At 52.6% G+C, this 23671-nt stretch overlaps 1 protein-coding gene and 1 long non-coding RNA gene across 9 annotated transcripts; one reads left to right on the top strand and one right to left on the bottom strand.

The window, feature by feature from the left end:
• Positions 1-928: 928 nt before the first annotated feature.
• LOC116788839 (maestro heat-like repeat-containing protein family member 6) lies at positions 929-12053 on the bottom strand. 8 transcript variants are annotated; one of them, XR_004357784.1, is made up of 16 exons: positions 11278-11616; positions 10971-11035; positions 10291-10851; positions 9960-10108; positions 5440-5587; positions 5010-5197; positions 4784-4921; positions 4391-4505; positions 4081-4218; positions 3649-3825; positions 3369-3524; positions 3109-3210; positions 2625-2727; positions 2305-2349; positions 1093-1439; positions 929-960 (listed from the first exon to the last, which is right to left on the bottom strand). XR_004357784.1 is itself a non-coding variant. In XM_032692021.1 (16 exons), exons 2-16 carry the CDS (start codon positions 11390-11392, stop codon positions 1348-1350), a joined length of 2292 nt encoding a protein of 763 aa, XP_032547912.1. In that variant the 5' UTR covers positions 11393-11480; positions 11553-12053; the 3' UTR covers positions 1071-1347. The 8 variants fall into 8 exon arrangements, 7 of the variants coding, with proteins under 7 accessions (XP_032547912.1, XP_032547913.1, XP_032547915.1 ...); XM_032692021.1 differs by lacking the exon at positions 929-960 and having other exon boundaries at positions 1071-1439; positions 11278-11480; positions 11553-12053; XM_032692022.1 differs by lacking the exon at positions 929-960 and adding an exon at positions 11625-12053 and having other exon boundaries at positions 1071-1439; positions 11278-11480.
• Positions 12054-16074: 4021 nt separating this feature from the next.
• Positions 16075-19125, top strand: LOC116788841. Its single transcript, XR_004357786.1, has 3 exons — positions 16075-16431; positions 16927-16981; positions 17732-19125. It is a non-coding gene; the product is annotated as an uncharacterized LOC116788841 (long non-coding RNA).
• The last annotated feature ends 4546 nt before the right edge of the window (positions 19126-23671 follow it).

The raw sequence follows: 23671 nt of genomic DNA, 5'->3' as shown, positions 1-23671 counted from the left end.
TACATATATGAATTATAGATGCTCAGAGGTGCTAGAGCACCAGCTCAACAGAATGGCTATTTCCATACAGCAAACAAGATGCTGAGAGAGGACAACCTGGCCTTATTATGACTTAGTGAGTACCCAAATGAGTATCCATCTTCAGTGACGTGGCTTAGCTAACTACTTTGAGCCAGGACCCGTTGTGGGTAGGTTTTTAATTGAATGTCCTGCGGGCAGGAAGAGAAATTAGGCAGAAACTCCTGTTTCACTGCCCTGGACGGAGGCAGGCAAACTCATGACAAGTATTGCTGTGTCATCTAGTAGAATGCTAAAGTATCAAGCTTTTCTTTGCCCGAGACTGGCTACATGTGGGATTGGACTGCTCTGCTGCAGAGGTGGTGGCCTTATTTGCATGACTAAAATATCAGTCCTAATAATGCTCCAGTGCGGATGCATGCACATTTCTTTCATTTCATGTGCTGTTTCTTTCATTTCATCCTTCCTACAGTGTTGATTTTTAGGGCTGATGCAGTCTGTGGCCTGAAATAGTCATCTGGTCTTTGGCGAGGGAAAAGTTTCTAATCCTTGTTGGCTAGACATGTGTTTTATGAACTTCTGTCCCTGTGAGATGGTGGGAAATGAGTGAGTTTTTTTAATTAGACTGATCTAAACTGATGTTGCCATGAATGAAAAAGCCCAGATAGAGAAGATGTGCTAAGGGTGTGGGTAAAGGCCTTTTAATTCACCGGCCTTGAGCGTGTCCAGCAAGATCTCTAACTCCACTTAATGTTGCGGAACTGGAGCTTGAGGACAGGGATTTTTGCAGCCTGAACTGCCCTTGTGCCTCTGTGTCTGTGCCTATGGTGCAAGGGGCAAAAGAAAGGCAGGAGCGAGCCTCTATCCTGCAGGGCTCAGAGTTTGTGCCGATTGAGTTCCACAAAGATGCAGCTAAGGGGGAGAAAGCGAATGTTTATTAACCTAAGGGGAAGGGGAAGGATGAATCTTCTTAATCTAAGGGGAAGGGGAGGGATGAATCTTCTTAACCTAAGGGGAAGGGGAGGGATGAACCGTCTTAATCTAAGGGGAAGGGGAGGGATGAATCTTCTTAACCTAAGGGGAAGGGGAGGGATGAATCTTCTTAACCTAAGGGGAAGGGGAGGGATGAACTGTGGGCAGGAGAAGGGAATAGGCAGGGAGGGAGGGAGCTGTACATAGGGAGGGAGCTGTACATAGGGATGGAGAGGCCAGGAGCTGCCTGGCCTTGCCGTCAGGCTCAGTTGGGTCCAGCCCAGCACCGCTGAGAAGTGGTGTATTTGCTGTTGTCCGGTGCTGTTCCAGGCACATTGGTTGTCTTGGTGGAGAAGATTACTTAGATACTGCCCGTCGAAAAGCGGACAAGACTGCAGTCTGCATGGTGGAGTAGGAGGAGCAGTCATCTTCGGTCATGACTTCCAGGGCTGGAAGAGAGAGGAAGGGAGCCACAGTCAGAGCCCAGATCTGTGGGGAGCAAGATGGCCTCTTGCCAGGGCCATCCCAGCCAGCTCTTGCCATGGCCAGGAGGAAGCATGGCCGACCAGGATGAGCCAGAAGGTGCTGGCCCCCAATCCCCCCCATGACCCTGAAATGTGTCTGTGCTCTGCCTGTGGTGGATGAGAAGACAGAATGGGAAAGATATGTTGCCTGGAGAAGCATAAATGGGATTTAAATGGACCTGTAACTTACTGGATAATTCACCTACAGGACTGACAGTTTTTCCCCAGTTTATTGTTGTGTGTTTAGGAGATCTTATGCACCCCAGTTTATTGTTAAATTTTATGAATTCCATTATACCTCCATATTGTCCCCATTTCTCCCTTAGATTTTCCCTCCAAAAGTTGTTTGTCACCCTGTTTTCCCGCTCCTCTGCCACTGATTGGTTACAGCTTGCCACAGTGCAGAGAGAGCTACCATTGGCCCATTCCTTTGGAGACCCAGGAGTTCCACCCACCTTTCCCCTGTCTCCCTATCACACTTTTCCCTAAGACGTCAATCTCTTGCTCCTCCCCAGTTTAGAATCCGCCCCTCAAACCTATTTTATTTAAACCCTTGTTCTCCCTGAATAAAGTGGCGTTGCTGCACTAACCCTCGACTGTGCCAAGAACCCTTATTGCAGTGCCTGGTCCCATTTCCCTTTTCCCTGCGGACCGTGGCATCTGCCCACAGCTCCCCTCCTCCATGCAGGGAGCAGAGCCCTGTGCAGGCAGGGCAGGGATTGCAGCTCCATGCCCAGAGTCTGTGCTCCTCCCCACCAGCCTGCAGGGACACCCTGCTGTCCTCACTCACCCTTCATGACGGGCTGCAGGTCTTGCATGTGCCAGGCGGCGACCCCTGGGAACAGAGAGTGTGTCAGGGCCCCAGCGGCACAGCTCCCACCAAGCACTGCTGCCAGCCTGGCCACACGGCCTCCTGGCCTGGCGGGGCTGAGCTTGGGGCCTTCCTGCGTCAGGACACCCAAGGGAGTGGCTGGCAGAGGGTGGCAGCAGCCACCAGGGCACTTGGGACTCCAGAGCACATCCCTGGGCTGCATCCTGCTGCCGCTGCAGCAGTCGGGGCTGGGGCCCAGCTGTAGTGGGGTGGGGAGGGACCGCGGGTTTGTGGCTCACCCATGAACCTGACGGCTGCCTCTCTCAAGGGCTGCTGTGGGCTCTGCAGATATGGCAGGGCTTGGTGCAGGTGCTCATCCCTTCGGCTGACATCCTTGTCCATCTGGAGAGAGCAGCACAGAGGGAAGGGCTGGGTGAGGTTTTGCCCCTTGGCCGGGCGCTGCCTCTGCCCAGCGATGGCCTCTCCTGCCCACAGAGCCCTGTGGCCTAGTGGTGCTGGGCTTTGGAGGGAGCAGAGGGCTGCGTGCTCCCGGGGAGCCATGGCCCAGCTGGGCCAGGGCTCCAGTGGCCCCCTGGCTTGGGGGCAGAGGAGCCTGGAGAAGAGCCTGCAGGGCCGAGGGAAGGCAGCAGCGTGTGGGAGGCAGGCTGGTGTCCCACAGGTGGGTGCAGCAGTGGGCAGGGGCACAGGGCCAACCCCACACCCTAGGCATCTGGGGCTGGGGGTTTGTCCAGCCTGGGGCTGGGCCTTGGGGGTCGTCCTTACCAGGCAATCGCAGAACTTGATGGGCTGCTCCCTCCTCAGCAGCTGCTCGAGATCCCTCCTCTTGAGGAAACTTGCAGCAGAAAGCAGTGTTTCCCGAGAGGCCTGCAGAGCAGCAGAGAGCAGGACATGGCATCACAGCCCGGGGCACAGGACCTGTGTCCCTGGGCCAAGACCAGGAGGAGGCTGGAGCCTGCGAGGCACCAGGGCAGGAGACAGCTGAGCCCCCTGCCACAGGGACACCAGAGCCCACAAGTGCTCACCTCTGCCACGCACTGGTTCTCATCGTGCAGATGGAAGAACAGGGGGATCAGGCTCTGGTGCACCTGCGTATTCAAGGTCTTTGGCCCCTCTTCTGCAAGCAACTCCATCACCTCTTGGAAAAGGCGAATGGAGAGCAGCTGCACGTGGATGTTGTCCTGGTGCAAAAGAGGAGAAAAAGACCTCAGCACTGGCTGCTCCAGGCCCACCAGGCATAGGCACAGGCCTGAAAATCCACAGGGCAAAAAGTGTCCAGGTAGCAGCAGGCACCCAGAGCCTTACGTTATCAAAGAGTGGCTGGAGCGCCTCAGCCAGCTTCAGGGCAGTGGAGCTGAGTGCTTCAATGTCCTTGTCCTGGAGCATGTTCAGGAACACAGAGAGGGTCATGGCGACCACATCTCCATCTCCATCATGAAGCAGCTCCACGAGGTGCTCAGCCAGGCTGCAGATGCTTTCGGCCTGTGTGGAAGACAGTGCTGTGCTGTGAAGCCCTGAACAGCTGCACCACCAACAGCTCTCTGGCGGTGCAACCCCACGCTGCTGCCCAGGGGCCCAGAGGCCAAAGGCCTTTCCGGCAGGGCCCAGGCAGCAGAAGAGGGAGGCAGGAGAGCTGGGAGCAGCTGCCACAGCTCCCAAAGCCCAGCCAAGCCCAAGAGATTGAGCTACCCAGCCCCAGGCTGCCAGTATGACTTCAGCTGGGTGTCCCCTTCTCACCATTGAGGGATCCACACTGAGCACCAGGAGTCCTCTGAGCGCCAGGCGATGGCTGTCAGGGCACTGGCTCTGCAGGTGCTTTGACAAGATTGGCAGGACGCTCTCATGGCATTTTCTCCCCTCCACATAGTCCAGGAGCTGGAAGGTAGAGAGCAGTGATGAGGTGCCTGGGCAGCAGGAGCCTGGAGCCTCAGAGGGCTGGGCCCAGGCAGCAGCACAGGTCCCAGGTACCGTCCCGGGCAGCTGCAGCTGCAAGAGGGCAGAGAGGGGGGAGGCAGGTGGGTGAGGAAGAGCTTGCCATCAGGCTCACCTCAACAAGGAAGGCCAGGGCAGGCAGCTCCCAGTGGGGCTCCTTGCTGCTGAGCAGCCCGAGCAGGTGGGTTGTGATCAGGGAATAGAAGGGGATCAAAACGCTGCGCATCTCCCTGTCAAGAAAAAAAAAGAGGCATCGGTCCTGAGCAGGGTGGGCAAAGCTCTTCCAGGACTGATGCCCAGAGACCTGGTCTTTCCCCAGTAGCCCTGGATGGGACACGGGCTCTTTGGGAGGTGGCTCCTCCTGTGCACCCTCCTCTCACAGACTTTTCCAAACTGCTCATCCATCCCTTGGTGCCAAGATTCTCTGGCCCATGACCACAGGGACTGTGTGGGGTGCCCCATGCTCAGGGGAGAGATGATGGTGGCAGCGGGGAGAAGGGTGTCTCACCTGGCCAGCAGCCCCACTGCATAGTGGTGGGTGTCAGGATGCAGGAGGGTGTCCCAGCCACGCTTACATTCCATTGCCACCACCTCATTCTCCCAGTGTAGACAGCAGAGCAGGGCCTTGATGGTCTGTACTGCAAACCTGTGTGCAGAGCAAAGGCCAGGTCATGCTGGGAGCCCTGGACCCAGCCCCGAGGGCATGGGAGGGAGAGAGGACTGGGATGGAGCACCTGTTGGGGTCGTTGGGAAGGTCACATTGCTCCCGGCATTGCCTCCAGAAGGTCTTGACCTCCTCTGGCATCTGCTCTGTGCTCACGAAGACTTGGAAAAGCAGAGCCACGAGGAGTTGAGGGGCATAAATCATCAGTGCATCTTGGCACTCTGGCTCCTGGATGATCATCTGCAGTGCCAGGGTTGCCTGCAATAAAACCACGTGGAGACAGCGCTCAGTGGCCAGACGTCCACGTGGCAGGGCCTGAGCGTGGGAGGGAGAGAGCAGGGGAGACGCAGGGGGAGCAGCCAGCCTGGTGGCCCTGAACCTGCCCCTCAGGCAGCTTTGCAGCCCAACACCTGAGGCAGGGAGATGCAGTGGTGGGGGAGGATGGAGAGCCGCTGGAGAGGTGACCTGGGGAGGAGCAAAGGTCAGTTGCAGAAACTCACAGCCAGGGCAAAGACGTCTTTGTTGTCGCCGTCGGAGGAGGAGACGCTGTACAGTGGCCAGTCCTCCATGACTTGGAGCAGTGTTGGGAGCACCTTCTCTGCTGTCGTTCCTGAGGAGGCGATGGTCCTCCAGATCATTGCAGCAGCTCTGTGGAGCCAGAGCCCTGTGTCAGGGGGCTCTCGGCCACAGTGCCCTGGCCTGGGCAGCTGTGGGGGCCCAGGTGACAGAGTCACGGTGCCTTGAGGGGCAGGGAGGGCACATGTCAGCAGGATTGGTGGCTGAGATGCCAGGGCTGGGAAATGGAGGGGCCAGAGGGTCCTGGAAGTCTCCATCTGTCTGTGAGAGCAGATGGGACAGGCTCTCTGGGGTGATGGGTTCTAAAGGCTGGTGAGCCCTGAGGCAGGAGGGCAGCTGGACCCTGTACCTGTCACACGCTGGGGCACAGTGCAGGAGAGACACCACCACGTCATGAGGGTGTGCACCAACCAGGTTGAGAATGTTAATTTGGAGGCTGACATCTGGAGATTCATGGAACGTGAGGCACTGGTGGATGTACCTCACGATGGCTGGCACCTGGAGGGAGAATGGGGGAGAGCTTTCAGAGCGAGCAGGTTGCCCAGCTTCCCCAGAATAATGCTTCCCTTCTCCCCACAGTGTGCTGGCCTCAACAGCTTTGGGGTCCAGCAGACCCAACTTGAGGTGCCACAAGACCCCTGGGGGACTCGAACCCTGGCCACAGACTGCTTACTTGCTTCTGATTGGGAACATCTTTCTCCTTGACAAATCTAATTTGGGGGCTGTATTGGGTTTGTGTGGCCAGGTCTTGCTAGCAGGGGGACTACAGGGGTGGCCTCTGTTAGAAGCTGCTAGAAGTTTCCTCCTTTTGGCAGAGCCAATGCCAGCCATCTCCAGGATGGACCTGCTGCTGGACAAGGCTGAGCCAATCAGTAACAATAGTAATGCCTCCCTGATAATATATTTAAGCAGGGAAAGAAAGTTATTGCACAGAGGAAAATTTCAGCCAGGGAAGGGCAGAGTGAGAAGATGGGAACAACAAGGTAGCCACCAAGGTCAGTGCAGAAGGAGGGGCAGGAGGTGCTCCAGGCACCAGAGCTGAGGTTCCCCTGCAGCCCCTGTTGCAGACCATGGTGAAGCAGCTGTGCCTCTGCAGCCCATGGAGGAGAAGCGGGCTGCAGAGATCTACCTGCAGCCCATGGAGGAGAACTGGGTGCAGAGATCCACCTGCAGCCCCTGGAGGAGCCACAATAGAGTGAGTGGATGCCTGAAGGAGGCTGTGACCCCGTGGGAGGCCCATGCTGGAGCAGGGTCTTGGCAGGGGCCTGCTGCCCATGGAGAGAAGAGCCCACGCTGGAGCAGGTTTCCCTGGCAGGACTTGTGGCCCTGTGGGGGACCCAAGCTGGAGCAGCTTGTTCCCGAAGAACTGCATCCCATGGAAATGGGATCCCTGTGGCAGCAGTTTTGTGAAGAACTGTTGCCCGTGGGACGGACTCATGCTGCAGAGGTTCCTGAAGGACTGTCTGCTGTGGGAGGGACCCCACAGGAAGCAGAGGAAGGAGTGTTCTCCCTGAGCAGCAGCAGAAACAACTGATCATAAGATCCATTGCCTGTCTCCCTGCACTGCTGGGGGAAAGAGGAGGTAGAATTTGGAAGGAAGGAGGTGTGGGGGGAAGGTGTTTTTAAGTATTTTTTTCTTCTCACTGTGTTGCTGAGATCATGTTAGTAATAAATTTAGTTAATATCTCCTTTTGAGTCTGTTTTGCCCATACTGGTGATCAGTAAGTGACCTCTCTCAGCTCTTAACTCCTGAATCCTTTGTTGGATTTTCTCTGCTCTATCCAGTTGCAGAGGGGAGTGAGAGAGAGGCTTTAGTGGGTACCTAGCATCCCTGAGAGGTCTGCAGAGCAGCAGAGACCAGGACATGTATCCCTGGGCCAAAGCCAGGAGGAGGCTGGAGCCTGCGAGGCACCAGGGCAGGAGACAGCTGAGCCCCCCTCCACGGGAACACCAGAGCCCACAAGTGCTCACCTCTACCACGCACTGGTTCTCATCGTGCCAGTGGAAGAACAGTGGCACGAGGCTGTGATGCACCTGCATATTTGTTCCCTCTTCTGCAAGCAACTCCATGACCTCCTGGGAGAGGCGAATGGAGAGCAGCTGCACATGGGTGTTGTCCTGGTGCAAAAGAGGAGAAAAAGACCTCAGCACTGGCTGCTCCAGGCCCACCAGGCACAGGCCCAGGCCTGAAAACCCAAGGTACAAAGTGTCCAGGCAGCAGCAGGCACCCAGAGCCTTACGTTATCAAAGAGTGGCCGGAGCGACTCAGCCAGCTTCAGGGCAGTGGAGCTGAATGCTTCAATGTTTTTCTCCCGGAACATATTCAGGAATACAGAGAGGGTCATGGCGACCACATCTCCGTCTCCATCATGAAGCAGCTCCACGAGGTGCTCAGCCAGGCTGCAGATGCTTTCGGCCTGTGTGGAAGACAGTGCTGTGCTGTGAAGCCCTGAACAGCTACACCACCAACAGCTCTCTGGCGGTGCAACGCCACACTGCTGCCCCAAAGGCCTTTCCGGCAGGGCCCAGGCAGCAGAAGAGGGAGGCAGGAGAGCTGGGAGCAGCTGCCACAGCTCCCAAAGCCCAGCCAAGCCCAAGAGATTGAGCTGCCGAGCCCCAGGCTGCCAGTATGGCTTCAGCTGGGTGTCCCCTTCTCACCATTGAGGGATCCACACTGAGCACCAGGAGTCCTCTGAGTGCCAGGCGACGGCTGTCAGGGCACTGGCTCCGCAGGTGCCTTGATAGGATTGGCAGGACACTCTCATGACATTTTCTTTCCTCCACATAATCCAGGAGCTGGAAGGTAGAGAGCAGTGATGAGGTGCCTGGGCAGCAGGAGCCTGGAGCCTCAGAGGGCTGGGCCCAGGCAGCAGCACAGGTCCCAGGTACCATCCCGGGCAGCTGCAGCTGCAAGAGGGCAGAGAGGGGAAGGCAGGCGGATGAGGCAGAGCTCGCCATCAGGCTCACCTCAACAAGGAAGGCCAGGGCAGGCAGCTCCCAGTGGGGCTCCTCCCTGTTGAGCAGCCTGAGCAGGTAGGTTGCGATCAGGGAATAGAAGGGGATCAAAACGCTGCGCATCTCCCTGTCAAGAAAAGAAAGGAGCCATCAACCCTGAGCAGGGTGGGCAAAGCTCTTCCAGGATTGATGCCCAGAGACCTGGTCTTTCCCCAGTAGCCCTGGATGGGACATGAGAGCTTTGGGAGGTGGCTCCTCCTGTGCACCCTCCTCTCACAGCCTTCCCGAACTGCTCATCCATCCCTTGATGCCAAGACACTCTGGCCCATGACCACAGGGGCTGTGTGGGGTGCCCTGTGCCCAGGGGAGAGATGGGTGATGGTGGCAGCGGGGAGAAGGGTGTCTCACCTGGCCAGCAGCCCCACTGCATAGTGGTGGGTGTCAGGATGGAGGAGGGTGTCCCAGCCGCACTTGCGTTCCATTGCCACCATCGCATCCTCCCAGTGTAGACAGCAGAGCAGGGCCTTGATGATCTGTACTGCAAACCTGTGTGCAGAGCAAAGGCCAGGTCATGCTGGGAGCCCTGGACCCAGCCCCGAGGGCATGGGAGGGAGAGAGGACTGGGATGGAGCACCTGTTGGGGTCGTTGGGAAGGTCACATTGCTCCTGGCATTGCCTCCAGAAGGTCTTGACCTCCTCTGGCATCTGCTCTGTGCTCATGAAGACTTGGAAAAGCAGAGCCACGAGGAGTTGAGGGGCATAAATGATCAGTGCTTCTTGGCTCTCTGGCTCCTGGATGATCATCTGCAGTGCCAGGGTTGCCTGCAATAAAACCACGTGGAGACAGTGCTCAGTGGCCAGACGTCCACGTGGCAGGGCCTGAGCGTGGGAGGGAGAGAGCAGGGGAGACGCAGGGGGAGCAGCCAGCCTGGTGGCCCTGAACCTGCCCCTCAGGCAGCTTTGCAGCCCAATGCCTGAGGCAGGGAGATGCAGTGGTGGGGGAGGATGGAGAGCCGCTGGAGAGGTGACCTGGGGAGGAGCAAAGGTCAGTTGCAGAAACTCACAGCCAGGGCAAAGACGTCTTTGTTGTCGCCGTCGGAGGAGGAGACGCTGTACAGTGGCCAGTCCTCCATGACTTGGAGCAGTGTTGGGAGCACCTTCTCTGCTGTCGTTCCTGAGGAGGCGATGGTCCTCCAGATCATTGAAGCAGCTCTGTGGAGCCAGAGCCCTGTGTCAGGGGGCTCTCAGCCACAGTGCCCTGGCCTGGGCAGCTGTGGGGGCCCAGGTGACAGAGTCACGGTGCCTTGAGGGGCAGGGAGGGCACATGTCAGCAGGATTGGTGGCTGAGATGCCAGGGCTGGGAAATGGAGGGGTCAGAGGGTCCTGGAAGTCTCCATCTGTCTGTGAGAGCAGATGGGACAGGCTCTCTGGGGTGATGGGTTCTAAAGGCTGGTGAGCCCTGAGGCAGGAGGGCAGCTGGGCCCTGTACCTGTCACACGCTGGGGCACAGTGCAGGAGAGACATCACCACGTCACGAGGGTGTGCACCAACCAGGCTGAGAATGTTAGTGTGGAGGCTGACATCTGGAGACACATGGAACGTGAGGCACTGGTGGATGTACCTCACGATGGCTGGCACCTGGAGGGGAAATGGGGGAGAGTTGAAGAGCTTTCAGAGTGAGCAAGTTGCCCAGCTTCTCCCGAGAAATGCTTCCCTTCTCCCCGCAGTGTGCTGGCCTCAAAGCTTAGGGGTCCAGCAGATGCAGGTTGAGGTGCCACAAGACCCCTGGGGGACTTGAACCCTGGCCACAGACTGCTTACTTGCTTCTGATTGGAGAAACCTTTTTCCTTGAAAAAGTCCAAATTGGGAGCATCAGTCACACTCTGTGTAGGTGTGGTGTCAGCGTTCCCGATGCTCTCAGTGGTTTTGGTGTTGGACTTTTCCATGACATCAGTCGGTGTGGTTTCAGAGGTTTTTACGTCATCAGTCATCACAGTGCCAGAGATTCCTGTGCCATCCATCGGTGCCGTGTCAAGGTTTGATGTGCCATCCATCGGCATCGGTGCGATGTCAGCCTTTGCCATGAGATCAGTCGGTGCTGTGCCAGAGGTGGTTGTCTCATCAACCAAAGCGGTGTCCGAGTTTGCTGCACAATGAATTGGTGCGATGTCAGCCGTCGCCATGAGATGGGTCAGTGCAGTGACAGGGCTTGTCAGGTCGTGGGTCAAAGCAGTGTCAGAGGTTGCTGTGGGATCAGTCGGCGTGGAGTCGACATCAGGCTTCGCCTTGGGGTTGTTTGTCCTGGTGTCAGGCTGTGCCGTGCCCTCAGGTGGTGTGGTCCTGGGTGTTCTACGCCGAATCCCTATGAATTTCAGAAACCTCTGCAGGAGAAGAAAGGGCAGGAAGAGAGGAAATTCTGATAGAGTGCTCCAACAGCAGTGCTCCAACCGCAGTGAGCGGTGACAGCAGGCGCAGCCCAGGTGGAGATGGCTGCAGGTACCTGAACTGCTCTGCGGAAGCGGCCGCGGGCACGGACATGCTCTTCTGTCCGGTGCTGGCCTGGATCTGCCAAAGAGCAATTGCAGTTAGGGCTGCGGGGTTGTGGGAGATGGCAGAGAACACAGCCCGGCCCTGTGCTCCACAGGCAGCGCCAGCATTGGGATGCCCAGTGGATGGAGCATGGATGCTGGGGGGATCAGCCTTGGCCCCCCTTCCCCCCTCCCTTTGCCTGGGCTTGTTCCACAGGAGATGGGAAGGGGCCAAAGTGGCTGCAGCCACCAGCCCCGTGGCCCAGCTCCAGCACTCACCCTGCTGCAGGGGCTGGAAGTTTTGCATCTCCTCAGGTTGCCGCGCTGGGGCAGGCCCAGGGCCTTCGTTCTTCTTCCTGAGAAGCCTGCACAGGCCGGAGCGTCTCCCCGCCATGCCGCAGTCTGGCCTCGAGGGCACCTGCAGGAGAGACGCCTCGGAAAAGCCCCTGGTCGCAAGTTCTGCCGAATGGCCCCAAGGGCACCTTCCACAGGGATTGAAGACCCCTCAGACAAGCTGTGGGTCCCCAAGTCCTGTGGTCTGGCCTCAAGGGCACCGTCCACAGGGATTGGAGAGCCCTCAGACAAGCTGTGGGTCCCCAAGTCCTGTGGTCTGGCCTCAAGGGCACCGTCCACAGGGATTGGAGAGCCCTCAGACAAGCTGTGGGTCCCCAAGTCCTGTGGTCTGGCCTCAAGGACACCTTCCACAGGGACTGGAGACGCCTCAGACAAGCTGCGGGTCCCCAAGTCTCGTGGTGTGGCCTCAAGGGCACCTTCCACAGGGAGTGATGATGCCTCGGAGAAGCTCCGGGTCACCAACTCCCGTGGCCTGTCCTCGAGGGCGCCTTCCACCAGGAGTGGTGGTGCCTTGGAGAAGCTCCGGGTCACCAGCTCCTGTGGTCTGGCCTCGAGAGATCTTGATAGAAGAAGAATCCTCGGAAATGCTTCGGGTCAGTGAGGAACGAGTTGGCTGCGAAGGAAACTCCTCACAGCACCGCTCTGTCCCGTCCTGTCCAGACGCGTGCTCCGAGCACAGTGGCGTGGCTGCGTTGCCACCAAACACCTATATCAGGACGTGTCACAAAGGGCCCTTGGACACACTGCCCCATCCCACTGGCGATGACCACCGTGTCACAAAGGGACCTGTGACACACTGCCATGTGCCCGGGGGCCTCCCCCAGCCCAGCCAACCTGCCCCAGGTTGCAAGGAATCCATTCCCTAAAGTGTTTCAGACAGCTGGACATGAACTTTAGGAACATCTCCAAAAAGGAGCAAACACTCCCCTCCTGTGCCTGCTCACGGCAGCAGAAAGAGCCCCCTTGGCTGCCGACGCAGCCTCAGCGGGAAGGGCACGGGGCCTCCACAGAAGCTGGCATGGCCTCCTTGGGAGAAATCCTGGCTGGTGGCCATCACAAACACAGGAGGTGTTGCACAGAGAAGCAAATATGTGGGCAAGGGCACGAATGCTGCTCTGACCCCTTTGGTCACGGCTGCACTGAAATTGGCAGGTCTGGCAAGTCCCTGCCAAAGGAGACCTGCCACTGCCCCAAGTCCTGGTGGGAATGGTGCCCGTCTCCTGCCCCAAAGACTTGTGCCCCTGTGGACTTCCCTGCCAGAGGGCAGCCAGAGCCAAGAGGCATTGATGTCTGCGCTCTTGCAGGGGGCTGTTGGGAGGATCTGCTGCTGCAATTGGTGGCACTGCTTGGCATCTGCCAGAGGGCAGAAGCTGTGGCTCCTTGCTGGAATGATTTCTCCATGGCAGTGATTACCTGCAGCACAAAAACTTCTTTGCTGTGAAGGCACAGAAGAATCTGGCATTTAATAATCCTAAATTCAGGAAAGCATTACTTCCCATTACTCAACACAAGGAGTTGAAAGAAGTTGCAAACTTCCCAATTTAACTTCATTGGAAGGACCCGAGAACGTCACATATTTGGAATTTTTGCTTCCCCTCTCATACCTGCAACTCATTTGTCTTCACACGGTCCATGGAGAGTCAGTTTCAAAAAATGAACAGAGGCACCAAAACTAGGTGTTGTTTGGTTTGCAAACTGTTTTCTATTAAGGGATAAGAATAGACTTTCTGGTTAGGGATAAAAGCTCTCAAGGAACAAAAGTTCCCTCAGTGTTACAAAAGCACCCCAAACAAGTGAGGATCTTGCTACAACACTAATTCTCCCTCTGGTGCAGATAGCTAACTGGCCAGGGAAGCCTTTGAAGGGCTCTGAGCAAAGTAAAATCTGTACTGGATGATTGGGAGTTTAGAGAGCGAGTGCTCCAGCCTTTCTAAGGCCTTCCGCCTCATCCTATGGATACTCAGGCAGGTGCTTTAAAGTTCAGGCTGTCTTGAAACCTTGCCTGCAGCCATGAGTGAGCCCCAGTGAAGTCTTCTAAGAACTGTGGGTTTCCCTTGGTGTTCAGGGTGGATTCTCTCCCAGGACTGAGTCTCAGAGGCCTGGTCTTTCCCCACCAGCCCTGGATGGGACCTGGGTGCTTTTATAGGTGGATCCTGCTCTGCCCAGTTGGAGCTGGCTGGCAGTGGTTCCATTCCAGGAGGTCCCATGTCACTGAGCTCTTCCACCCCTTGCAGTGTTAGTAGGTGATCCTGGTGGCCATGCATTTGCTCTGCTGTACCAGCTCAGCTAAGGTAGACTGTCATCTCTGAAGTTGTATCACTGTGGTTTCAGCTGAGCTGCATCAGTAAGAGATTTTTCTGGGCTTCTAGTCACGTCGAGCACCAGCACAGAGTGCACATGGCAGATGTGGTGGGGGATGCAGATTACTGTCTTCAGCATGTGGGTGAGGAGCAGAATCAGCTCAGATGAGGCTGGTGTGGTTATACATGCACAGCTTGGATCCAAATCCAACCCTTGATATTAAACAGCCCTGAACTCCAAGATTTATTTCAGAATAATGCAATCAGTGCTTAACTAAAGAATTTTAATGGGAAAACATTGCAAAGGTGCTACCAGGGTTAAAGTGCAAATACAGTTCATGAGCAACTCTGCTTTAGCAGGCGTTTGGCTGTAATTTGTTCACTGGGCTGACAACATACCCATCTTCCCAGCAAGGACTGCGAACTTCCCAGTTCTTCAGACCTCTTGTGTACTGTGATTTGACAATACTGTAAATCCAGCTTTAGGGTTCCCAGAAGGAGAAAAAAACCCCCAGAATCCTATGCCCCAAAGTGCTGATGTTGCTGCATAGACTCCCTCTGCCTGTCTGAGCGTGCACTGAGGGCACTGCTGGTGTAGCACTGCACAGATGAGTTTTATGGCACATCTCCTGTCACCTGCCTTCCTTCAGCTGAAGAAACAACCAGCTCAGGCTCTGACCTGTGCTTTCTGGCTAGCTGGAGAGATCAGATGCCTCTGGCTTCTGCAGATCCATTCACACTGCTGAGAAATGGGGTACAGCCTGGGGCAGCTGCATCCAGTGCTGCAAAGCTGACAAAAAACAGGCGCAGTGCAGCTCCACGCTGTGGGGAAGGAGGAGAAGCAGACAGGGAGCTGGTATGGGGGGGTTTCTCTGCTCACTGGCACCCAGTGATGTCCCCTTCTGCTGGGATGCTGAGGGGGCTTCACTGACTCCCCCTATCCCTAGGTCTCCCCTTGTCCCTTCTGTGGTGCAGGGCTGGGAGCTCCCCCCTTCCACAGGCTGTTTTGGCAATCTTCTCTGAGCTGTATTGTGGCTCCTGCCACTTGACATGTTCTTCCACTTATGGGCCTGGAAAACAACAGCAGGTGACTTCGGGAGGATACTGGACATAGGACCAACAAAGCCCCATGGAGGACTTTTTGTCTTCAAAGGTGTGTTTCCACCCACAGGGCAAAATTCCCTGTGCTTCCATGGGGAGTGCCCCTGAGCGGGGGTTAATCAAGTGCTTTGCCTGCTGCTGCCAAAACCACCTCTTCCAGGTGACAGGCCCAGCCTGTAAGAGGTGGTGCCCCATTGCTCATGTGGCACATAGGAACCTCTAATACCATGGTGCCAGGGCTGGCTCTCCTCAGATTATCACTCATGAGGGTGCTAGTAAGGTCCTGAGCATCCCTGGTCTGAAGCATGGATGGGCCTGGCAGAGAGTCAGCTGCGAGTGGAATAAACCCTTTCCTCGGGGACTAATTGCTGGTGGCCAGGCCAGTCCATGGTACAGCAAGTAAGGCTTAGTGATGAAACCAGGCTGCCTGTGCCAGGGCTGCCAGCGGCGGGGAGAGGGCTGAGTACTGCTAAAAGACATCTGGTGCAATATCCTGGGAAGTGTGGCAAAGGCACACTTTTTGTGGGACCAGTCAGGCTTGGTTTCAGCAGGGATTACTCACAAGACTGATCTGAGCAAGTTTCTCATCCGTGTGCCCCATTGAGTAGCAAGTGCTGAGGGTGTTTTGGGGCATCCAGCCATGGTTAGCAGCTGGTTTCCCCTTGAGTGGATTTGCCCTGGTTTGAACTTCTCCCAGGCTGCTCTTGGAAGATCACCAAGTGAAGAGTGCAGCAACACAGTTTCAGCTTGCTATTGTCAAATGGGTCCAATTGCTTTCCTGTTATTTTGGCTGACAAAGCCAGTTGTACCCTTTAACGGTCACACTTTCCAGCAAGCTGTCTGCTCATCTCTACCCCTAAATGTCATCAGCAGTGACATGGATCCCTGAGAGTCTTGTTAGTGTGTCTTGCTGGCGGCATCTCTACTTTTGATCCCAAATGACAGTCTCAGCCATCTGTACTAGATACTGGTACTCAGAACAAGGCAAGGAGTCCACTTTCATTGCCTAGTAGCTCATGCTGATCTCCAACATTGCCATCCATCACTGGGGATATCTTTTTTTCCCTTTTGCCAAGTCAGGTAAGGTCTCTTTCGTGGTAGACACTTGGATGGAGGTTGTTTAGTGCACTATTTAGCTTGCTTGGGTCTGTTCAAGTGCACAGTTCATTTGCTGCCATGATAACTGTGCCATGGCTGGAGACTTCCTTGAGCTTCCTTTGGCATTTGTTGTGTGGCTCTTATTATATTTTCTCTTAACATGCTGTGTAGTCAGGGAGGTACCTGCTGACTGCTCATGTGCTCGAAGACTGGAGCGTTTTAGCGCCTTGGATGTGAGGAGGTTGGAGATGTAGTCTGCTTTGGTCTCATGTTTTTATTCTGCCCATGTTTTCATTCTGCCCATGTTTTCATTATACGAATATTTCATCCCAAGTCTGGCCTCACTTGGATTACAAAATTACACGATTTTACTGAAGCTGCTATATCCAATACCAATGGCAGCCCTATTGCTTCTTCTTCCCATTTCAGGCTTATCATGTCCCAGATCTGGGACTCAACTGCTCACTTGGTGCCGTGTGGCAGCTGTCTCTCAGGCAGCTATGTAGCACGTGGGGACACCTCTCCAGGCCCCTCTCACTGATGGTGATATATCCATTTGTCTCCTGTGCTGCCAAAGAAGGTGATTTTAAAAGGTCTGAACATCTTGTGTGTAATTTAGAATCTCCTCAGGGGTATTTGGATCCTGCCAAGCTTTAATTTTACTTTGCCTAATTGCAGGTTTGGTTTGTTTTCTGTGTGATGCTGAGAAATGCCTGGGAACTCACCCTGCTTACCATCAGTCCCTTTGCTTGTTTATCATCTGCTTTTTTCTGATTTCGTATCACTTCAAATCAGTATTAATTCTTCCCCCCCTCTTTCCTGAAGCTTTGACATAATGATTTTTTGTAGTAATTACTGTTGGTGACCACTGTCATTTGCTGACATACTGTGCCCTTTACCATTCAGAAGTAAAGCGTTTGTGGTGCATTTTTTTAACACCAGATTTTCCTCCTCTGCTTTGTCCTTTGTCCTCCTCTGCATTTCCTTGTAAATAACTTCTGGTGCTGTTTTTCCATGTGTTTCTGGGCTTTTCCAGACCTGCTTAGTGAACCAACTCTGTGTCTGTTTCTTGCAGGCTGCCTTTGGAGATCTTCTTAATGATGTCTGTGCGCATCTCCAGGTCTTGGGTGGTAAGCGAAGATCCTTGGAGCATTTCTGAGCGTTGCCCTGGCATCTCAGTATCGTCTCTGCTGCCTGTTAAGGACAGGCTCTTTGCCCTCTGCTGTGAGGCCATAGATCCTACAAGGCTTCTCTGAAACAAGTGGCTGAATTTGTCCTGGTGGTTGTTGTGCCCCTGCCTTACCCAGGAGGTCCCAGGAATACATTTTCCTGGTGCTCTCATACCAGTGCTGGTTGTGTGTGTGCAGCAGAGGAGCTGCAGTGTGTCCCTCTGCACGTAGGCACACACAGCTGGCAGCTGCTCCCCCTTCTCCTCGACGTGACTCCAAGCAGCAGCTTTTGTCACTGGCCTCAGTAGGAGCAGGGCTGGCTGGGTAGGGGCATGTAGCTCTTTAGAGCATCAGGATGCTGCTGGGAACAGTGCTGAAGTGCTGGGAAGTGACTGGGAACATGATGGCAGTTGCAGAGCTCTTGACATGTACAGTCAGAGCTACAAGTGAGCGAGACCCAAAAGCCACTGGTCACTCTTGGAGGTGATGTGAGTCTGTGTTTTGTTGTGGGCAGAACAGTGTCATGGGAGTTGGGCTCAGCTCTGCTACCACCTTGCTGAGTGCCTTTAGTCTTGTCACTGTGCTCTCCAGGCTGGGATTTCTCTGTCTGTTACATGGGAATTTTGTGTCTTTGCAGAGTATTTTAAGATTGGCATACTGACAGCTAAACAAAAGATAAATCTTATTCTTTTATCAACATGTTTCTGTCAGCAGGACTAACCTAAGCTAACCACTGATCCAGATGCTCTTGGAATCAGCTGGGAGTTTATACATCAGTTCCTTGCTGACATGCTGTCACATGCAAATAGTGATTTATGATGCTAATGCTCTCTCAACACTTTTCTAATTTTTTAATAAAGATACTTCTGTGAAGTATTCCACTTCAAGCCCAGCCCAGACTTATTCATATGTTTAAGTTATAAACAGAGTAATTGGTGGAGCAACAACTTCATTAAGTTTAACAGTTTAATAGACTGGCATGGCTGAGAAAGAAAACCTTCCTCCTCTGGAGCTATCCCCAGGTGGGGAGTCAGGAAAGCAGAACACCACATTAGTAATCGTTCCACTGATGTTTTCTCACTACACCAACATTATATTGGTAAGGAAATTGCATGCTTCACTCTTTGACATAGTTATGGTGATAAATTGGGTATACAGAAGAACTAATGATGAAATTAAATGGACTTATGAATATACATAAGATCTCTTTCCCAAGGTCAGTTCTGGATGACACAGCAAAGATACTACAACAACAGGTAAGATGTGGGCTCAGTCAGTTGTGGGCAGCATGTTGCTGAAGGTTGGATGCAAATGTTTGCTCAGGGGTACAAAGAGATGGAGGAAGATACGAGCATACAAGGCCATGATATGCCCCTCTGCTCTTGAAGGAGCCCTGTTCTTAATAGGAAATTTGGCCTGTTGCCACCTTGATGCTAAAGAAACCCCTGCACCCCTCACATAATGTGCTTTGTTAGAAGGCCATGCAGAACTTGAGAGCTGAGCTCTGGGTGCTGCAGAGACACGTTCTGTGGAGACATCTAGTGTTCCAAAGGATGGAGACTTGAGCTTTTTGGATGCTACTCAGCAATTCAGGAGGCAGTTCAGTCTACTTGGCCCCATCCTAATCTCCTAGGGCAAGTAATTTGGGTCAACATTTCAGCGGTGACTGTTGATTTTTTATTCCTTTTTTAAGCACCTTTATGTTTGATTGTTTAGTTTTGGGCAATTAAACTGGATTCAAGCCAAAGCTGCTAACCTCAACTCTTCAAGAAGGGCTCTCTCAAGTAGTATATCCCAAATACAGGACTCGAAATTGCCGATTGCTTCTGAAAAGCCTGTCCTTACATCCTCTGTCTCTCAGTTCTCTGTGGTGCACACAGAGACAACAGTGCTTCTTTTGCCTCCAGGAATGCTGACGGCATGGACACAGTTAAAGTAGAAGGGCACTCTCAGACTCAGCAGATCAAACAAAGTCTTAAATAGATTTTTTTTTTTCAGATTTGATTCCATTTCCAAAGTCTCTGTAATTACTACCATACAGAAGTCATACATCTCTGCAGGTTTTGCCCCACGAGTGGCTCCTATGTCATTCCAGAGGAGCTGCACACCCTGCAGGGAAACACTTTGTGAAGTGGTTCTTGAGAGACATCCCTGTGCTTTCTAAGTAATACAAGAAGTTTTATTCACATTTCAGCAAGTGACCTTGCCCAGAGCTGCTACTCTGAAGTAAAGTCCCTACAAGTCTGCAAGCTGTGTGTATGCAGCAGATTTTTGTCTGTACTGTTTTTCTGGTGAGGATGTCCTTTTCTAAGGTGACAGTATTAGGTTGATCAGTTTTCATTCCACTTTTGTTTGCAGTTTGTAGAATAAATGGAAAGAAGCTAATTGGTGAGTGAGTGGGTCTGGTTTCTATCGACAGCAAGAAGAGGGGAGATGTATGCTCCTGGAGGAGTGCCTGGGCTCTCCCAGCTCTGCAGGAACCAGGAGCTGCTGCCTCTCTGGAAGGAAACATATTACAAGCCAATGTCCTCCCATGTCAGAGCACCGAGGTGCAGCCTTAGGGGAGCCAAGGATGAGCTGGCAGTGGAGTGTGTGCATGATGAGCTCTGCTTCTCTGGGCTGAGACCTCGCTGGCCAACACATCATGGGGTCATGCAGCCACCCAGAGGGACATCGCAGCTCTGTGTGCCAGACGCGACACTGACCCCTGCTTCTCTCCCCCTCATCCTTCCAAGTACTTTCTGGCAAATAATCTAAGGTATGGGGATTTTTATTCCCCATAGTTTCCAGCCCTGGGAAAGCACTTTCCAGTGGGAATGCGGCTCTCCCTTGCCACTGTGTTGCCTGATGCTGCGTGTGCCGAATCCCTCCAGTCCCTGTCCGACTCGCACTGGCAGCAGTAGCCGGCTCGTGGCAGCAGAGGGAGTCGGAAGCCCAGACACGGGTTGGGGCTCCGCTCCCCGCGCTCCTCCCGCCCCCTGCGCTCAAATGTAACCCACAAACCGTCAGCTGAATGAAGTATGAAGATGTGCCTAATTTTTCAGACATGAACTGCCTTTGTCTCTAGTGCCAAGGAGAGCATCATCTACCTGGAAGTTTTATCATGTAGGGAAATATGACGTTTAAAATGTTACATGCAGTTTTGAAATTCCCCTGCCAGTGGGAGGCAAATTCTGAGGCAGAACAGATTTCCAGCCTGCTGTTTCCAGGAGGCAGCAGCCCCACGAAAAAAACCCAACCCAAACCAAAAAAAGCAGCCCCATGAAAAAAACCCAACCCAAACAAAAAAAAACCCCAAACCACCAAAACAAAACAAAAAACCAAACCTGACCAAAAAACAGCAACAAAAATGTTTAGAAAAAAGTAATTAGAAAAAAATAGGAGCAAGAATCCAGTAGCTGTGATTAAGGATGACAGCAGAGACAGCACAGCTGAGAAAGCCCAGCCTTGTAGGGCTGGCTTTGTACGCCAGCAAAAAAGAGGTGCCTTGACTCTCCTATCCCCTAGAAAGAGTTTTGCAACAGTACCAAAGTTCCAGCTGGCAAATGCATGCTGGCAGACCCCTTGTCTTTGGAGCAAACTGCTGGTGCGGGATAGAGTGAAGCTGGAACTGTTGTCAGCCCACATGAAATCCCAGATGAATGTGGGCTCTCTGTAGTAATAAGGGATATTACTTTGAGTGGCTCAATAACACTACAGCTTTACTATCTCCTGCACCATAATATATAAACTCTTTTACAGACCTAGATGGAATTTCTGTGACATTTCCTCAAATTGCATTGTTTTAAGGTACTTTTGCATTTTTATTGGCAACCCAGTTGTAATAGACGGAAACCACATAGCATTGAAACTGCTTTCTAGGAGATGCCTGGTAACTGTGAAATATAAACCAATAAGGTCTTGGACTATAGCTTAATCTTATCAGCAGAATTCAGGTAGTGTGAGGCTGAAATTGTGCTACTAACAAGTGTTTCCAGCCATCACTGCCTTGATGAAATGGGATGGAAAAATCAGGAAATAAAGCTGTGTCTGGATCCACAGAGCTCCTGAATGCAGCAGCACAGAGAGAGGAGTTGGCTGTGCCAGGCAGCAGCCAAGTGATTAAGATAAACAGTTCTCTGCTCCTGGTATGCTGCAACACTAACACTACCCTGGTGAGCCTCCCAAGCCAGGAGACATCAATCCTCTTCAACTACAGAGACAAACTGCAAGTGATTGCAAGAAAATGTGGATAGTTTGATGATATTTTTAGGAACTCCTCTCCTTGTAGGTTAAAAATGAAGTGAGGGCTGTCAGTGCCTTGGGGATTGCTGTGGGTATAAGCCAGCACCTCAATTTATTTAAGTTCCTCTAGGAGCAGAGATAAATCATTTTAGCTGCTAGGATTTTGATCTCTGCAGGCTTTTGAATGGCTGACTGTGGGTTTTAATACTTACTTCAGAAGATGTGCAAAATTCACCCTAAAAGCTTGCCAATATCATCCCTTAATTCTCCCCATCTCTCCTTTCTAATGTCCTACCCTGTGGTGCTGTGTGATTATCAGAAAACTTATACAGCATAGTTTAAACTGGAAGGATCTCTGCTTCTTAAAAATTTATAGCCTTCAATTATTGAGGTCTTAAGGTTGCACAAGCCTGTGTTCATAAGGTAGCACCTTTAGAGGTGACTACTTGGAAATTACTGCATTTAGCTCAGAAATTTAGCTCAGAAAAAACAGCAGAGAGATGCTTAAAGGAGACATTCCTTGGACCATGACAGCTGGAAAGATTTAAGATGTATGTAGCCTCTTTGCTTCTTGTGATCTTTGAAGGGCTGAGTTGTGTTCACTTCACTTCTCTGGCTCTAAAGGGCTGCCTTAATGGTCGTGGCCACAGCCAGATATCCACACTAAGAAAAGTCAGATCTGCTGGTTTTCAGTACTCAAAAGGTTTCTCCTTCCTGCCTGACATTGGTTCATCTTAGACCCTAAGATTTCCTCACATCCTAGCCCCACAGAGCCAGGCTGCAGCAGTCCTTCAATCCCAAATCCATCCAGGAGGGAGGCAGTGCACACACACTTGCAAAAAGACTCATGGTCTCTCGGGTATTGGCCCCAGACCTCTTATCCAAGTATTTTTGTGCTGCACTGCTGTTAAGCAGACAATCCTGCTGTCCAGATGTGCCATAGTGCTGTCTCTCTCCTCTTCTCCTCATGTGGTCCTGGAGCTGCGAGATGAGGCCAACAGTGTCACTGGGGCACTTGTACCTCCCTTGTATCACTGTTTGTTCCCAAGGATTGTTCTCTCACTGTTAATTAGTCTCTTCAGTAATTAAGCATATACAATTTGTTCTCTTTCAGTTGATATTTACCTTGTGGGAATCAGGGGCTCCTGAGAGCTATCACATATCAGAGCTTTATGGGGACCCTGGGAAGAGGAATCATGTGTGACTTGGGCTTTGGCAATGGCCCAGGCAAGGGGGACAATAAACAAGTCCCAATCCTCTGCTTTTAAATGCTGAGACAGAGAGACTGGAGCTGGTCCATGATTGTGCTTTTTAGCTGGTGCTCCTCTCTCCCTCTCCAGTGTTCACAGGACCTGTGCAACCACCTCCCCTCAACCGTCACTGTTGCAGGCAGCCAGGTGAAGTGTAGCAAGGGTTGTTTGCCAAAATATGTCCAGCCAGAGACAGCAGGACGACGGAGAGGTGGTAACCAGGGCCCCAGAACCAGCAGCAATGCTTCCTCTGTGCGTGGTGGCTGAGGCTGGGCTGCAAGCACACATGTGGCACTTGGGATGGGTGTGCAACCGGGCCATCTGCACAGCCAAGCTGACGGGCTGCTCCCAACAGCCTGAATTCCCCAGTCAGGTATTTCCGCAATTAGAAGCCCTCAAATTTTTGATGGCATGCTAAAAATTAATAGCAAAATAACCCCCTGAAGGTGCTCCTTTGGTATTTTCATTGCTCAAAATTCAGAAACTTGCTACAACCTCAGTCCTTGATTTTTCCTCTAACCCATACGTTGGAGCAAGCGAAGAACCCGCTGACCTCAGTGAGAGTTTGGATGCAGGGACTCCTTCACTGGCCAAAAGCACAACACAAAAGGTGGCCTTTCTGCTCAGGTCCTGTATATTGCTCTCAACTTGTACTATTACACACCTAAAGAAATGCCAGTTCTTGCAGGCTGATGGATTTGAACATGCCAGCATTGCTAAACACCCTGTTTAGAATTTTTAAATGTTTCATTTGTAGTGATGGAGACTAAATTGAGAATTAAAACCATGCACATCAGTCCCAAGGGAGCTCCCTTCTTCCCTCCCACTCCATCTGGAATGAAGAGGAGTTGGAATTCTACATGAATTAATGAATAAGTAATAGAGAGTCACACAAATAAATTTCAGATGTATTTTTTTTAAATCATCTACAAGTTAATATTTATTTATGTAACTTGCAGAATTCCAGCCAATGGTTGCGTAAATATTAATTAGTAATTAAACTTTATTAGCTAAGCAAAATTCTTGCATTTGCTAAATGTATATATTAAAGCCATCATTATTTGTTTGGAGAATTGGTTTAGTTTGGGACTTTGGTCAAGTGGTGACACAAATATGATTTTAGAGCGATCCTGGGTTAATCGTGCTTTTTTCTTTGATTGCAATTGCTCAAAGAGAG

This window comes from Chiroxiphia lanceolata, chromosome 6 (genome assembly GCF_009829145.1).
Source record: "Chiroxiphia lanceolata isolate bChiLan1 chromosome 6, bChiLan1.pri, whole genome shotgun sequence".
NCBI classification, from domain to species: Eukaryota; Metazoa; Chordata; class Aves; order Passeriformes; family Pipridae; genus Chiroxiphia; species Chiroxiphia lanceolata.
This window is presented reverse-complemented; position numbering and strand designations above follow the sequence as displayed.